The sequence below is a fragment of the Syzygium oleosum genome, unplaced genomic scaffold (genome assembly GCF_021117445.2).
Source record: "Syzygium oleosum isolate NSW1041296 unplaced genomic scaffold, Sole_v2.1 Sole_v2.38, whole genome shotgun sequence".
NCBI classification, from domain to species: Eukaryota; Viridiplantae; Streptophyta; class Magnoliopsida; order Myrtales; family Myrtaceae; genus Syzygium; species Syzygium oleosum.
The window spans coordinates 326,118-342,940 of NW_026607522.1; the positions used below are offsets into that span (position 1 = coordinate 326,118).

General features: G+C 41.4%; 1 protein-coding gene and 1 pseudogene across 1 annotated transcript; both read left to right on the top strand.

Annotated features, from left to right (window-relative positions):
- Positions 1 to 3,114: 3,114 nt before the first annotated feature.
- On the top strand, positions 3,115 to 4,566 carry LOC115661938 (putative disease resistance RPP13-like protein 1). The gene is made up of 2 exons (XM_056305629.1): positions 3,115 to 3,424; positions 3,461 to 4,566. Exons 1-2 carry the CDS (start codon positions 3,115 to 3,117, stop codon positions 4,564 to 4,566), a joined length of 1,416 nt encoding a protein of 471 aa, XP_056161604.1.
- Positions 4,567 to 4,782: 216 nt separating this feature from the next.
- LOC115661939 (putative disease resistance RPP13-like protein 1) lies at positions 4,783 to 10,898 on the top strand (annotated as a pseudogene).
- The last annotated feature ends 5,925 nt before the right edge of the window (positions 10,899 to 16,823 follow it).

Consider the following 16,823-nt stretch of genomic DNA (forward strand, 5'->3'; position numbering starts at 1 on the left):
GCGAGGCTTGGTCTCACCCGATCTGGGCGAGGCCGACCTCGCCATGATCGACGGCGAGCCGCCTCGCCCAGGCGGCGAGGGTCCAGCCCTCACCCTTGCCGGCGAGGAGAACCCTCGCCTCCGCCGGCGGCTGGCGAGGGCCGTGACGCCCTCGTCGGCCCTGGGCTATGGTCAGTCACCTTTGACCGGCCACAGCCCAGGGAAGAACAACACAAAGAAGAAAAGTAAAAAAAGAAAAAGAAGAAAAACAACTCATTCTCAAAATTGTGCCGAGAAACAAGAAGAAACTTTTTTTTACTTCTTGTTTCTCTTCCAAAACTGTTTCTGGGCACAAATTTTTGCAAAAATGTGCCCGGGAACAAAAAATTTACCAAACGCATTTCTGTTCCAAACTATTTTTGGGAACAAAAGAACAGAAATTTTCACTGTTTGGCACGTTACTAAACGGGCCCTTAGTCTCCCAACTTATCTCCGGTGACAATTTAAAGACAAAATTCAATTTTCCGTCCATTAGCTGACAAATTAACACGTGGCACCCACGTGATACAAGTTTCTTAAATATTTATACTTTTGGTCCTCGTACTTTTAGGAATGTTCAAATTCAGTTCTTGTATTTATTTGTTTTTGGAAGTGACAAAACAAGTCCTGACGTTATTTTTCAACGGACACTTCATTCCTTTCATGACATCTCCGTTTGAAATATTTTGAAAATGTCAAATTAAGACCAACTACTGATTGGTGATTGCTAGGATTATAAGTGTGCCCAATCCGATTGATAGTACCATTAAGATTGTCTCCGATATATGAAATAATGGCATCATCGTTTTCGGTATAGATCCATACAGAATTATCTAGGACTACTTCTAACAACATTAGATAGCTTTTACTTATTGAAACTATAGCTCTAACTCATAATTTCGTAGGCAAAATATTTTAGACAATTTGTATGAAACCTCTACATTATAGTAGTAACAACTAGTGCCCATGATGTTTATTGTAAAAGAATAAATGATACAAATGGTCCATGAACTTTGACCAAATGTCCAATGTGGTCCTTAACTTTAAATTTATTTAATGTGATATTTCAACTTTAGCCCAATGTACAATGTCGTTCCTCAACTTTTAATTTGTTCAATATGGTCGTTGGACTTTTGGTACAAATTTAGTTTAATCCCGGGACTATATTAATATATTTAGTGTTGTCCCCGAATTTTAATTAATGAACGGACAATATTGAATATTTTCATGCAGTCCAGGGAAATATGGTACAAATACAAAAAATGAATTCGAGTAATAATAATAGAATTATGAATTCTATAATTTCTCTAAAAATTTATCTTCTATAATATGATGAAGATTAATATGGGAATTACGCTCACGAGAAATTAGAAATACGACTCCATTCACTGTAATCAACATCCCCAACGGTGAGGTTTTACACATATCTTGATCTTTTACTGCGGTTCTATCTTGCTCACATCTTCCCCAAAATAAAAATCTCTGGATTAGGACTTACCTTAAACAAGATCGAAGGAGAGAGAAACCGAATCAGGAGCTTTTCCTTTTTCAAAATTGAGTGGGAAAATGCTTAAATAGATAATAGTGTGCAAACTTTAGGGACCAAATAGCAAAGAAGATTTAGGGGATTCATGCAAGAATTCTAGAAGGCTAGCAGCTATTTGGCAACTCAGAAGTGTAGCGAATGCTGGAATTCAATCTTAATGAGGTTTTGATTTTATATGCAAATTAATCATAGAGTTTTTCGGACGAAGCTCCTACGTGCAAGTGTCCGCCTAATCGTGTTTGTGCAAGGTGGAAGCTATGTCGTGGCGTGTCTGACCTCTTATGTGCATCGTTGACGGTCTTGGTCTTTGTTTAATCTTTTTGATTTCTTTTTTCTGCTTTATTTGTCTTTCTTGCCATCTCATTTTCATTCCCATATTGGATGTAGACTTAAACAAAAATTTAAAATCTGAGCGAGGATTGATGCGCACCTTTTTATTTTCCTTAGTAACCATGGCCCTACTACTGTGGATCCTTGCTGGTGGTTTACTCAGGTACCTCACCAGAACAGGGGTAGCCGAAGTCACCAACTAGAGCTTTCGTGACCTGCCTACCAGCTTGCTGACACAGGCTCCATAAATGCATTCTTTATTTCAACGTGCTGATGTCCTCATGTCCAGCCCCTCTCGTTGATGATATAGTTTTTTCTTCCCTCTCACTAGGGAATACCCTCGAAGTTTAATGCCCTAGAGTTCAGGCAAAGCCTTTTAAGGACATGCTTAGGTCCACTGACCTTTTATGTGCATCGTTGACAATCTTGGTCTTTGTTTAATCTTTTTGATTTCTTTTTCTTCTTTATTTGTCTTTCTTGCCATCTCATTTTCATTCCCATATTGGATGTAGACTTAAACAACAATTTAAAATCAAGCGAGGATTGATGTGCACCTTTTCATTTTCCTTAGTTTTTTGTTGTTTTTTTTTTCCTTTTAAGTGTTTCTTTTTTCTATTCTTAAACTTAAATTTGAAAAGATACACGAAAAGATCTAGACATAATTCTAATGGAAAAGTGCAATAGAGATTAATGAATGAAAAATCACAATATGATTAAACATGAAAAGAGTTGGACAAAAATTATAATATTGTTAATTCTAAGCAAGAGGACAACAATCGATAATCAATACTAATTGCCAAATAATATTTCATTCAAACAAAAAAAATTAGAACTCATGTAACGCGTGGAAATTCTACTGGTAATGAAAAAAAAAATTCATTTCCATAGGGATAGAAGAATAAAAATATGATATTCTGTAAAGTCACGGTCTTCTTGAATTTATGGTTAATTTAGATGAACAAATATATAATTGTGGAAACTCCAAATATCCAAGGATATTCTCTTAGTATTCCGAAACAAGCACTAATGGATAAAAAGCATTTTATTTTTATTTGTCTAATCTCTGATGCGCGTCCTTGAAAGTCCTGGTCTTTGATTAATCTTTGTGGTAGGTGAAGGTCTTGCTCTTCTTGGACTTTATAGTTTTCTCTCTCCATTAGCTCATTATCACTTTGCTTCACCATAACACTTAATTGTTCTTTGGAGGGACTGATTCACCCATGGCCACTGGAGAGACCATTGTAGGTTCCCTCTTTCAAGTACTGTTCGACAAGTTCATTTCTCTGGGATTGGACGTTCTGCAACGAAAAGGAATCAGCACCGCCCTACTCAATAAGTGGAAGAGGATGCTGGTCACACTCCATACAGTTCTGGATGATGCAAAGGACAAGGAATTAAGCGGCAACCGTCTAGTGAAGCTGTGGCTGGATGATGTTAGGGACTTGGCCTATGACTTGGAAGACTTGATCGATGAGTTTGCAACAGAAGCTGCTCAGGCCAAGTCGGAGGTCGAATCTAGCACAAGCAGAGGTTAGGTGAAAAGGAAGTTGTCTTTCTTTGGCCAAGATGAATCCTCTGGATCGAATCCGAACTCGTGCGCGCTCGTGTACGAAACCAAGGTACAGGAAATCAATGACAGGTTGGAAGAGATTGTCACCAGGGAGGCTTGTCTAAGCTTGAGAAAGAATGTTGTGGACAGATCCAACTACACCAACAAAAGGCTCCCCAGCACATCTTTGCCGGAGCCTCAGTTTTTCGGCAGGGAAAAGGAAGAAGCGGAGATACTGGAGCTATTGACCAGTGAAGCCGAAAATGATTCCATACTGAGCATAGTCCCCATAGTTGGGATGGGCGGTATTGGAAAGACAGCCTTGGCCCAACGACTTTTTGATAATGCCAAAGTGATTAGATGTTTCGAGAGTAGAGCATGGGTATGTGTTTCAGATGTTTTTGATGTTCTTGACATAACAAAGAATATTTTGCAGTCGATCACCGGGTTATCCTGCGAGGGCAAAGATCTTAACTGGGTTCAAGTTAAGTTGAAGGACAATCTATTTGGGAAGAAGTTTCTTTTGGTTTTAGGCGATGTGTGGAATGAAAAATATGGAGAATGGACTGCCCACTTGAAGCCATTTGAAGTGGGGGCTAAAGGAAGCAAGATCATTGTCACGACTCGCAACCTTTCTGTTGTTTCCATAACAGGAGCTTCGCCCTATCCTTTGGAGGTGCTGTCCCTTGATAATTGTTTAAGCTTATTAGCCTATCATGCTCTTGGAGCAACAAATTTTAAGAGTGACCCATATCTTGAAATAGTAGGCAAGAAAGTAGCTAAAAAATGTAAAGGTTTACCTTTGGTAGTGAAGATATTGGGTGGTCTCCTACGTAATAAATGGAATCCTGATGAATGGGAAGCTATCTTAAATAATAGGATGTGTGACCTTCTGACAGGAGAAAATGGTGGGGTTCTCCCAGTTTTGAAATTGAGTTATGTCCATCTTCCTTCTTATTTAAAGAGATGTTTTGCTTATTGTGCGGTATTTCCTAAGGATTATGAATTTGAGAGGGATGAGCTGGTACTCTTATGGATAGCGAAGGGCTTTCTAGATGGACGAAAAGCAAAGGAGAATATCTTGAGCTTACGACGGAATCACTTTGATGAGTTAGTTTCCTAATCCTTTCTTCAACAATCAAGTCTCGACGCATCTTGGTTTTCGATGCATGATCGTTTGAATGATCTAGCAAAGTCAGTTGCGGGTGGGACATGCTTTAGCTTAGGGGAGTCTCAGCTGGTAGGTAATGAAGATGATGCGTCTCTTGAGAAAACTCGTTATGCATCATTCGTCTCATCGTGGTGCATTACATCAAATTCCTTGAGAGCATATGATGAAATGAAGGTACTAAGAAGTTTAATCCTACTAAATGTTGAATATAGTAGGAATGACCAATTCCATATTTCCAACAAGATGCTACATGACTTGCTAACAAAATCGAACTACTTGAGGGTGTTCTCCTTATGTCATTGCGACATCATAGAGGTACCAAATTGTGTTGGTGATTTAAAACATCTTCGATATCCCAATTTCTCATACACTAATATTGAAAGGCTACCTGAATCAATTGGCGCCTTGTGCAAATTACAAGCTTTGATCTTAAGAGGTTGTCAAAAGCTTTCAATGTTGCCTTTAGGTATCGCAAAGTTGGACATCTTACAATTTCTTGACATTAGAGATACGTGGAGTCTAAAAGTGATGCCATTAAGTATCACTAATTTGAAAAATCTTACTATCTTGTCCAAGTTTGTGACGGAACCAGAGAAAGGCTTACGGTTAAAGGAGTTAAAGAAATTGCCACACCTTCAAGGAGAATTACTTATATCAGAATTGCAAAAGGTGGAAGAAGTTAGAGATGCCATTGATGCTAATTTGTTTGGAAAGCAGGGCCTTAGCAACTTATTCTTCAATTGGGTAGAAGACAATGGAAATCTCTGGAACAATGAGCGCGAAGCACCAGTGCTTCACTCTCTGTAAACTCACACTAATCTTGAAAATATCACTATCTTGTATTATAGTGGCGCAATGTTCCCTTCTTGGTTAAATGGTCCATCCTATTCTAAGATAGTGTCTTTGTGCTTGCTTGGCTGTCCTAATGTAAAATCGCTGCCATTCCTTGGACAACTACCTTCACTTAGGGAATTATCTCTTGAAGGTCTACATGCAGTAAGTATGATAGGCTCCGAATTTCACGGAACTAAACGATCTTTTCCATCATTGACAACTTTGAAGTTTGAACATATGTCGTCATGGAAAGATTGGTCTCGTTATGCCAGTGGCCAAGGAGGAGAAGTACCGTACTCTTGTCTTCAGCATCTTGTTGTTCGGGCCTATCCTGCGTTGATCGAGACATTGCCTTGTAAACTAGATAATCTCATGACGCTTGAAATTCGTTCGTGCCCACTTTTGAATATCTCCCCTTGTGACATTCAAAATTTCGACCCACTTGGTATTTATGAAATGCGTAATTTCAATAATGTACTTGTAGTAAATCTCGCCCAGATTTGATCACTCTTGGGATACTAACCAGTAGGGAAAGGCTAATTAGGGATCTAGATTTGCGCGACCATAGAACCTGACCATGGATTGACTTTCGACCATAAGGATTGTCGAGGTGATATTTTGGGCTAATATAGACCGATCTAAGGGTGGTCATGGATCGATTTGCGAATGTCGTATAATTGGATCGCGGGTGATTCCGTCTCGCCAGAGTACGAAATTTGCAAACGATCTCAAACCTATTACAAACGATCGCATTCTTTAGAACTAGTGATTGATCCTCGCAATTATATAACAATCGAGATTGCCATGGCTCAAGTGAACTTAAACGTGGCTCGATTTAGTATCAACCACGGGTCGAATATATGAATTTTCCCGAAAGCCGCCCGTTAGTTTGAGATAAGCTCAAGTCGCGTTTATTTGAGTTTGGCCATTAAATAGAGACTGAATTTGGGTGTTGAAAATTTTGAAAGTCATGACAAAGTAATTGGACGACGTTGTTATTAACGTGGTCAGCCTCGGATTTGTCCATATTCGTTAGAAAACTGAAATTTTGACAGGAAGTGGAAAATGATCGTTTTGCCCCTGGGATTTTGTGAACACCAAGTGTAAAATGAGAAGGACATTTTGGTCATTTCATACCAACTTTAGAGATAAAAATTTTTAGACGATTTTGCCCTACACTTTTTGTGAAATTCCAATTTTGCCCTTGGATATTTTTGGTGGGGATCGATCTGGGCTGTCGATTTTTGGATAAGATTGAATCATGGCCATCGGATAGAAAGTAGAGAGAGAAGGGAAAGATGGTAATTTCTCCGGGGTAGGCTTAGACTAGCCTTTTTTCTCTTCTTTTTATCTCTTTTCTCTCTCTCTCCCCTCATTTTCTCACGCCCAACTTCCCTTCCCCCCCTCCCCCCCCCCCCCCCCGCGGCCGAGTCCCCCTATCCCTCATGTGAAAGTGGCCAGCTGGCCATGCCTTTGGCCGCAGCCACACGTCCGTCCGTCCGTCGCCGTTCCGTGAAGCCGCCGTTCGCCCCTCCGCCTCGCCACACCACCGTCCCTCTCTCTCTCTTGTTTTTTCCCTTTGCCGAAACACCATCACCAGCCTTCATTTCTGTTCAGCCTAGCTGAGGAAGACCAGCAGCTCGTTGCCGTCCGCCGTCATCCGCCCATGGCCGCCGTGAGCTGCCGGTGGTTCTTGCCGCTCGCCGCCGTCTCTGCTGCTGTCCCTCCTCTGTTCAGACACCTTCGAGTGCTCGAGCTCACGTAGGACCTCGAGTAAGTGATATCCTAAATCTCGCCTAGGATAGCGGGTAATTTCAGGATAGTTCGGGTGCGTTTTAGTGAGTTTTAGGGGTTATTCGTAGAGAAATTGGTGGACTAAGTTGGCTGAGTTGCTTGGATGAATTTGTGGAAATTTTAGAGGTGGAATTGAGGTTAGAATTGACTAAGTTGGTGATTGGGATGATTACGGATTATTATCGGGAATTATTACATGAAAAACGGGCTTAAATGTGGCGTTTTAGTGATTTTTCTGTGGTGGCTAAGTTAATGTACACATCATGGCTAAATTGTGGCATGCCTATGTTTGAATTACTATATGTGGTGAATCGGGATTTGTGGCATAAGTGCGACGCCCTTGATTGGTGAAAATTGGCCTAGAATATGAAAATTGTGTTAAATTGAGCTTATGCAAGTGGAATTGATGAATTTGTGGGTTAATGTGGCTTGTTAGTGATTTGAATACTTTGGGTGTCATGTGCGGGTTGGTCATGTGAGGTTGATATGTGATGGGGTGATTGATGTGTTGCACGATCATTAAATATCCTAAGGCGTTTTTATGAGGGGTTCAGATAATAAATAGAAAATGTGTGCACGTGTGATAACATAATCCCTGATACGTTTTACGCGGGGAATTGAACCCGTCCCAAGGCGTGTTACGCGGGACGATGCCTGGTTATACCGGAAGACCGTCAACCTGATGCGTTTTACGCGGGTTGTGTCGTAAAAAGGAGATGGTGTTGCGCCTAAGGCATGTTACGCGGGCGAGAGACATTGAGCCCGAGGCGTTTTGATGGGGCTATAGAAGTGTTGTTCAACCTGATGCGTGTTACGCGGGTTGTGTTATAAAAAGGGAGATGGTGTTGCGCCTAAGGCATGTTCGTTTACGCGGGCTAGAGACACCGAGCCTGAGGCGTGTTCGTTCACGCGGGCTATAGAAGTGTTGTTAGACCTGAGGCGTGTTTACGCGGGTCAGAGATCGATTGCTAGTTTTTGGACCTGAGGCATGTTTACGCGGGTCAGAAATGAATTGGATGCGTATGCTCAAGTGAAATGGGAATCGTATGATGTTGTGTTTGTTATGCGAATGTGGGCATGAATATGGTTTGATTGGTATTATTGAGTGCGACATGGTGTCGATTTCTGACAATAATGTTTGAATTCGCATGTAAGTTTTCGTGCGTATCAAGGTGAGACATTTGTGCCTGCTATTGTTCTGGCTTGATAGTTGTGTGATTTGTGTGCTCGAACATGCCCAGAGATACGTGTTAGCCTAGGTGGGGTTTAGGGTTTCGCTTATTGAGAAGTGTCTCATGGTTGTTAAACCAAATCATTTCAAACCCCCGGCTGGTACGATGAATATCCCTCCTCCACAACATTTTGAGATCCCGATGCACACGGATCATACAGTTTTGGAGTATCTTATAGATGAGAACCATACATGGATTAAGCATACCGGTATAGTTTGGGTAGATGTGGGTGAACAATTGTGGCAACCCCATACCTATGTAGCATGGAGTTTCCGAGACGGGCTAGATGAGTTCGGGCCAGTGCGAGGTTTCGATGTCCCATTCGATGGAGTAGGTGATTGGGACCCATCGGCTATACCTCCCCCCAAGGGCGAGTTGACCAGTACAGTCACCGGTCTTGCGGAGTCTGGGCACCAATTTGCACCCTTGGAGTCAGATCAGATGGAGGTAGCCTTCGAACCGATACCCGAGGAGCCTCATCAAGAGGAAGCACCGATAGAGTCGGACCCGGAGGAAGATCCCGAAGAGATGGAGCCAGAAGAGGAGCCCGAGGAGTAACTCGAGATGGAGTTCGAAGAGGAACCCGAAGAAGAACCGGAGGAGGAGCCTGAAGAAGAGGAGATGATTGAGGTTCCATTAAAGTCGAGAGATGAAGATAACCCGATTAAGATCGATGCTGAGTCTGAGTCCTCGGAGTATCGGACTGACTCAGATGAGACTGACTTTGAGTGGACCCCCTCTAGGGTTAGGTAGAAGCTAGGCGTTGGACCCTTTTTGGTGTAAGTGATAGTCTACCCGAAGCCGCTAGTCCTTTTTGATATCGGCGGTTGTCAGTGCGGAGATTTGATGGTTGCGATGGTTTGTATTGAATATTGTGAATATTGTGGGTGTGATGAAGTGGTTGGTTGCTTGGTTCATTATCCCTCCATGTTACCCCTTTTCAAATTCTTGTCCGGGAGTTATTCTCGTTTCCGCCGTGTTCGAACTCTGATGTGTTGGTTTGGGTCAGCGATGTTCTTGGGACGTCGCACTTTTTCGACCGAGCTTGGGGCATCGCGCGCTCGTCGGGGTTCGGGGCGTGACACCCCTAATGTGGTATGTCTTCCATCTCCATGAGTTATACCTTGAGGATTGTGACAAGGAGATCTTGAAGAGCTTGGTTAAATTAACTTCTTTAACCATTCTCCAAATTGAAAATCTTGCGGAGCTTGTTTGCTTTGATGATGGGTTTATGAGCTGCTTGGTCAAGCTTAAGGAGCTGCATATAAGAAGCTGTGACAAGCTAACATACTTGTGGCAAGATGGAAATGAATCGCTAAATCTTACTTGCCTTCAAAAAGTAGTCATCGAGAGATTGACATCTTTTGTGCTCGGAGAAGAGTTGCCCTGCAACCTTGAAAGGATGGAATTGAGAGATTGCACAAGTTTGGAAAAGTTTCCTAGCAAGATACATGCCCTGAGCTCTCTCAGACATCTATCCATTTTTAATTGTCCAAAACTCATGGGACAAACCATTCCTCCAGGTGAACCAAGCAGCAATAGAATGATGTCTCAACTTGAATATCTGCAGATAGGTAAATGCGATTCTCTGACATCTTTTCCGTTTGCTAAGGGTAGACTTGCTACTCTTAAGACACTTAATATTTATAGTTGAAAGGGAGTAGAGTCGCTGGAAGAGATCATTGTAGAATCGCTCAAATCTATGAGTTTTCATCACTGCGAGAATCTGAGAAGCGTACCACAGTGCCTTCACAGGATCTCCCATCTCACTAAATTGGAAATAGAGGATTGCATTGGAGATGGAGTGCTTCCCTCCCCTTCCCATCACCCTTTTGTATCTTAGACTTGATAAATGTACAAAGTTTAAGCCTCTACCAAATTAGTGGTGTCATCTTATATCCCTCCATACGCTTAAAATTAGGAGGTGCCAAAATATCAAATGCATCCCCGAAGGAGGTTTGCCTCCCAATTTGCTGCGTCTCACTGTTGATGGATGTGAGAATCTGAAGCAGCCATTGAGAGAGTGGGCCTTACACATGCTTACATCCCTTGAGTATCTAGATATCGACTGCAGCATGGGTGGCGAGGGAGACAAGGTGTTGTTTCCTTCGGAGGACGAGGATGGATGGAGTATTCTGTTTCCTTCCTCTCTAACCTCTCTTTGGATGAAAAACTTGAGGAACGTGGAAAGACTATCATGCGGTCTTCACAACCATCTCTCCTCTCTCATTCATTTACATATTGGAAATTGCCCGAAGTTGAGGTACTTGCCAGATGATGGCTTCCCTCCCTCCCTCCCTCCGATTATTGCGCTTCTTTGGATGCGAGATGCTGAAAGATCGATGCTCAAAACTCACTGGCGACTATTGGCCCCTCATACAAGAAATCTCTTACATCCGCATTGGGGACGTTCGGATCAAATGAACTGCAATCGATCACACCCGACCCGTGCTAAAAGATTTCTCTACGTGGACTACTTTTTTTTCTTCATGTAATGCTTCCAACTTCTTTTATTCTTTCGCTTTCATTTGCTAACTGCCGCAATCCATTCTTCCATCCACATTCATTTTTGTGGGGTTTGGGTAAGTTTTTGGTTGTGAAGGCATCAATTTCCGTTGTGATTTTTTCCCATGGATATGTTTACATGAATTTCCACAAACCAGCCACTGATTAGTTTCATCTCGTTCGAACTAGTTTTTGGAGTAACGCAAGCGGTTTTTTCTGTTTGTTCTTTCATATTTTGCGAAGTCTTTTCATGTCTTTCCCCCAATCTCAATAATAGCACTGGTCCCTGTACTAATTTTTAGCAAACGACAAAGGACAATTGACTTGGTCCTCTAAGTATATGGAATCCTCCCACTTTCGATCTTTTCCTTGGACATGATTCCTGTAATTCTCGTGTCAGCTAATGTTCACATCTATTTGCCAACGATTGCAGGCACGTTTTTGCCACTTTGTCGTTTGTTGCCAAGGTCTTCATCTTCCTTAATTTTGGAAAGGATGCGTTAGACGCGGAGAAGTGAGGAGTAGTCAGCAATAGGTAATGACAAGTCTCTGTTACATTCTACATTTGCCAGGCGAGCTTGAATACTGGGAATAGAGTTTCGATTTTCCTAATGTTTCGTCATTCTTCTTCTTTCATTTTCATTCCTGGAAATTGATCAAGGTCAGCTCGACAGTGTAGGGCCCTGTTATTCTTATCCAACTTGGCTAGGAAATCTAAGTACGAAAAGTTCCATTTAAAGCAGCAGGTTAGAGATTAGAATTTTCTAGTGGAATTTCCTGCGTATGAGTTAGTCAGCATGATGGATTTTCCTAATTTAACTCTGATATGTTCAGGTCACAATTTGGTGGGCAGGGCTTTTGCGTGGCGCTGTCTCCATGGCACTCACTTATAACCAGGTAGGATGATCGGCTAATGCGCTTTCCAGGAGACTTTCCATACACAGTACCATGAGATTCTTTCTATTATTAGCAATGCTATGAAGGTGGTCGCCAGAGCTGCCTATTATTACAGGTTTTACCATGTTTACTTGTATTAATCTGAAGCATATGCTTGCTCCGAAGTTCATTTTCTGTGCATGCAGTCTACTAGGTCTGAAGCGAAATTGGGGGGCAATGTGTTTATGATCGCAAGTACCATCACGGTCGTTCTGTTTAGCCCTGTGGTAAGATGGCGTTTCATATGCCGAATCTAATTGGTGGCATAACATGGAGCTTGTCCTCAAGATATCATTCAACGATACAGGTGTTTGGACTGTTGCTGAAGCCTCTCGTGAGAATCTTGCTCCTTAGACCAAATACTTCGCCAGCGTGACATCTTCTGAGCCATCAAGTAGCCAATCCTCGCTCAGCCACTGCTCAGCAACAAACACTACTCGGAGACTCACCAGAATGGCAAAAGCATACTCCGTCCGAGCACTTTTGCACAAGCTCCTGAGCACGCCTTCTCACACGGTGCACCATTACTGGCGAAAATTTGATGATGTCTTTATGAGGCCCGTGTTTGACTGGTGAGGTTCGTGCCTTTCATTCCATGCTCACCCACCAATCAATATGATCATCAGTGGCTCTAACGAAAGCCGCGGACGACATCAAGAGCTAACGATGTTGTTTGATGGTTTGTAAATAGGACACATTCATACACAGGTTCTTTCTAGTGTGAAGTTTCCACTATTTGGACGAGATTGATGGTGTACGTATACCGAAAGCAGCAGCATGTTATTCGACGCTGCTGCTTTGCCATTTTGTGACAGAGAGATCTGATTTCTTGCCCTTGATTTTCATTTTTTGTTGTTTATTTCTTTGTTCTTGGGCTTGTATTAAGAGAGTGAATGGCTTTTGTAAGCTCCTCCTCACTGGCTGATATCTGAATGTCTGAAATTCATTGCTTCGTCAACTGCTTCTGATTTCCTTTCCAACGGTTGAGCTGTTGAATTTGTCTGTGTTTAGGTGCATTCACATCCGCTGGCCTGACGTAGCTTTTAGGCATCGATTTAAAGGTGCACCGAGCCATTAAACCAAGTCTCTATATTGCGGTTGCGGGGGCATATTGCAATTCTAGATTGTAGTTAGGGAGTGAAGGAGGGCAAGTTTTGTCAAGAATTTTCAATGGAAAAGCAAAGTTGATCCCAGTATTATCGTGATAAGTTATATCTTCATTCCTGAAACAGCAAAGTTGTAGATCTGCAATACCTGAGACTTGAAAAAAAAAGTTCCAATCACTTTTCAAGTATGGAAAAATAAGTATTATTAGTAAAATTTCAACCCGCTCCATTTATGGTGTAAAAAAAAGTTACATGTCATTTGATGGATAATAGCACATACTAAAAGCTATTTAGGGATTACGTAGTTGAATTCTTACACATGTCAACCATTTAAGGGTAATCATGCCAATAAAATCTCTTATAAATATTATTTGATTTCTGAAAACAATATCAATACGTTAGAATGAATAATAGAAAAGTAAAATACTGACATTACCAGTTGATATTCAAAGGGGAAAAGAAACAGGGTCAATAGTCTTCTTTTTGCCACAAAACAGGGACATCAGTTGATTCGAAAAATATTTAACAGAGAATGATAATTTGAGAGCTTTAGCATTTTGCAATATGCAATGACAATTGGCAACCTATTAAGATGTCATATGTAAATTTTGACCATCACAAAAGTGACAAGACACAAGACAACATAAGAAAAAAGACAGAAAATTTAGCTCATTAATAATAGCGACAACAACACTATTAATTTTTCCCCCAAAAATTTAAAAAAAACTCCTAAATTGATAGAGTATAGTATTTTCTAATTGTCCTTAAATCGTGTTGGCACTTAAAAAAATTGTGTCAATAAAAGAAGTTGCATTCACTTTGCAAGTTGAAAAATAAGTACTATTAGTAAGATTTCGATCAACTCTGCTCAGGATGTTAAAATAGCTATGAGTAACGCGAGTACTTAAAGCTACTTAGTGATTATGTAAATAAATTTCTCCACGTGTCAGCTATCTAAGAGTGATCATGCAAATACAATCTATTACAAATGACTTCGACTTCTGAAATCAATATCAATATGTCGAAAGGAATATTAGAAAAGTATAAAAAAAAATCAGAAGCAATACTAAGTCCATGTTAAAAGAGAAAAAAAAATAGGACATTAGCTTATTTGAAAAATATTTTGCAGAGAATCACAAAGTACTACCATTTGTAATCTTTCTTTTCAAAGAAAACTGTGGGAAGAAAATAAATAGCGTATAGACAACCTATTGAAAAATAAACTGATGCTATTAATATTTGAACTTTTCAAAAATACATTTAAGGGAAATAACAAAACTCATCCCAGTACTATTTGTTCGAATTCAATTTTGGTGCATGTACTATCTTTCATCGATGTTTAGTCTCCCAACTTTATCTCCAATGACAATTTTAGGACAAAATTCAATTGTGCGTTGAAGTGTGTACATAATATGCCGAGTCAGTACTGACAAATCTACACGTGGCGCCTAAGTGTACAAGTTTCTTAAAGATTTATACCTTTTTTTTTTTTGGTAAAGGTAAGATGTATTAAACTTTTCAACGCAAACATACAAGAGGAAGCCGAACACAAAAACCTCGAACCAAAAGTGACAGAGAATGTCCCGCCAGGTTCAAAGGTGTTACAGCAAAGGCTAACCAAGCCAAGAGCCCAGAAAAACTAAGCTATACAGAGACCAACAGACAGGCCAAAGAACTACAGAAAGAACAGCTAATTACAAGTGAAAATGGAATCGGAAATGCCCCAATTTTCTTGTATCCTTCTATTAAGAGGATTATCTTGGACCGGCTTGAGGGAGAGACCTTTGTCTCTAACGACCTTGGCGAGGTGGACCCTGAGGGATGGCACAAAGAGGGTAACATTCCTAAAAAGGATGTGGTTACGTTGTGTCCATATGAGATGGCATAGTGCCCCAAAAGCATATCGAGCAATACGATGCTGGAAGGAATTTCCGCAAATAGACTGGGAGGCCCACCGAAGATTGTGTTGCCACGATCCATTCTGCCAAGGGAGGTAACATTTAGTGGCCCAGAAACGCGCAAGGGAGCCCGTAACAGAGCAACCGAAAAATAAGTGATCAATAGAGTCAGGCCTACCTTGGCAAAACGCACATACACCTTCAGCAATTCTATGATAGCTCAATAAGAGAACCTGCGTGGGAAGCCTCTTAAGTGATATCAGCCACAACAAAACACTATGTCTCGGTGCAATGTGGCAGTCCCAAACAAAGGAATTCCAAAATATTAGTTGACCCATTTTCCAGATCAAATCCCACGCCAAAGCGATAGAGAACACTCCTGAAGGATGTCCTTTCCAAATAAGTTTATCCTGGCTGTCCGAATGAATAATAGGGAGAGGATCCGACCAAGAATTGAATGATTGCAACATATTAGACTGGTTCCATTCTGCAGAAAGGAATTCCCAAACTGAGGTAGATCTCGGGATTCTGGAACAAAAGATATCCCTATTAGAGAAGAGTTTATAAAGCGGACCTTTAGGGTGCCAAGAGTCGAACCGGAAGGAGGTAGCCTTTCCATTTTCAATTTGCTAAAGGAACTGATCCTGGAATTCCAGACGAATATCATGAATTTTCTTCCAAGACCAAGAACAGACATTTGGCCTTGGGGCGACCCAAAAGTTTTTCGATTTGAGAAATGTACAATGGATCCATTTGCACCATAGTGATTCTTTGTCCGTAAAGAGCACCCAAATGTGTTTGAGCGTTACTGCTCGATTGCAGTCGACGAGTCTCCGGAGTCCCAAACCACCTTCTTGTTTGGGGAGGCATACCATGTTCCACGCGACTTTCGCCCCTCCAGTCCACAGATCTGGGCCTTTCCAAAGGAATTGTCTGAGAACCAATTCAATCCTTGATAAGACCGCCCAAGGAAGAGTGAATATAGAGGCCCAGAACACATTAATAGCTTGGAGGACTGACTCTATAAGTTGAAGACGACCCGCAAACGATAGAAAACGCTGGGACCACGAGCGGACTCCAGCAGTAATAGAATTTATTAGTGCTGAGCAGTTGGTCTTACTCAAACGAGATGCAATAATAGGGACACCAAGGTAGCGAAAAGGAAGCATACCTTCTTGGAAGCCAAAAAATTGCATGATCTGGTCTCTTATGTCAGGAGTACCCCCTGAGAAATATATCTCACTTTTATTGATGTTTGGCTTAAGGCCAGACCACCATGAGAAACGTTGCAGGCCTTCCTTAAGGAGGGTGGTCGAAACCAAGTTTGCCTTAGCAAATAAGAGGACATCATCAGCAAAGAAAAGGTGAGTGATTCTAGTAGTTTTACACCGCCAGAAATATTTGAAACCAGGGAGCCGTGTTTGAACATTGAGGATTCCAGTAAAAACTTCCATAGCCAAGATGAATAGGTATGGAGACAAGGGATCACCTTGGCGAATTCCTCTTCGGCTCGAAAAGAAACCATGAAGAGTACCGTTAATGGCTACCGAGAATTTAGGGGTTGTGACACACTCCATAATAAGATTAATAAACATTCTGGGAAAATCAAAAGTTTGCAAGGTTAGCTCGAGGAAACCCCAATCAAGAGTATCATATGCTTTCTTGAAATCAACATTGACGGAACATTTAGGAAGATAGGGCCGATGATGAAAACCAGCAAACAGTTCTTGAGCGAGAAGGATGTTGTCCCCTATACGTCGCTTCTTGACAAAAGCATTTTGGAAAGGGCTTATAATAGAAGGCAAAACCGAGGCAATTCTATTAGCCAGAATCTTAGTGATGCACTTGTATACCGTATTGCAGCAAGCAATGGGCCTGAAATCATTCATAGATAATGCATTAGG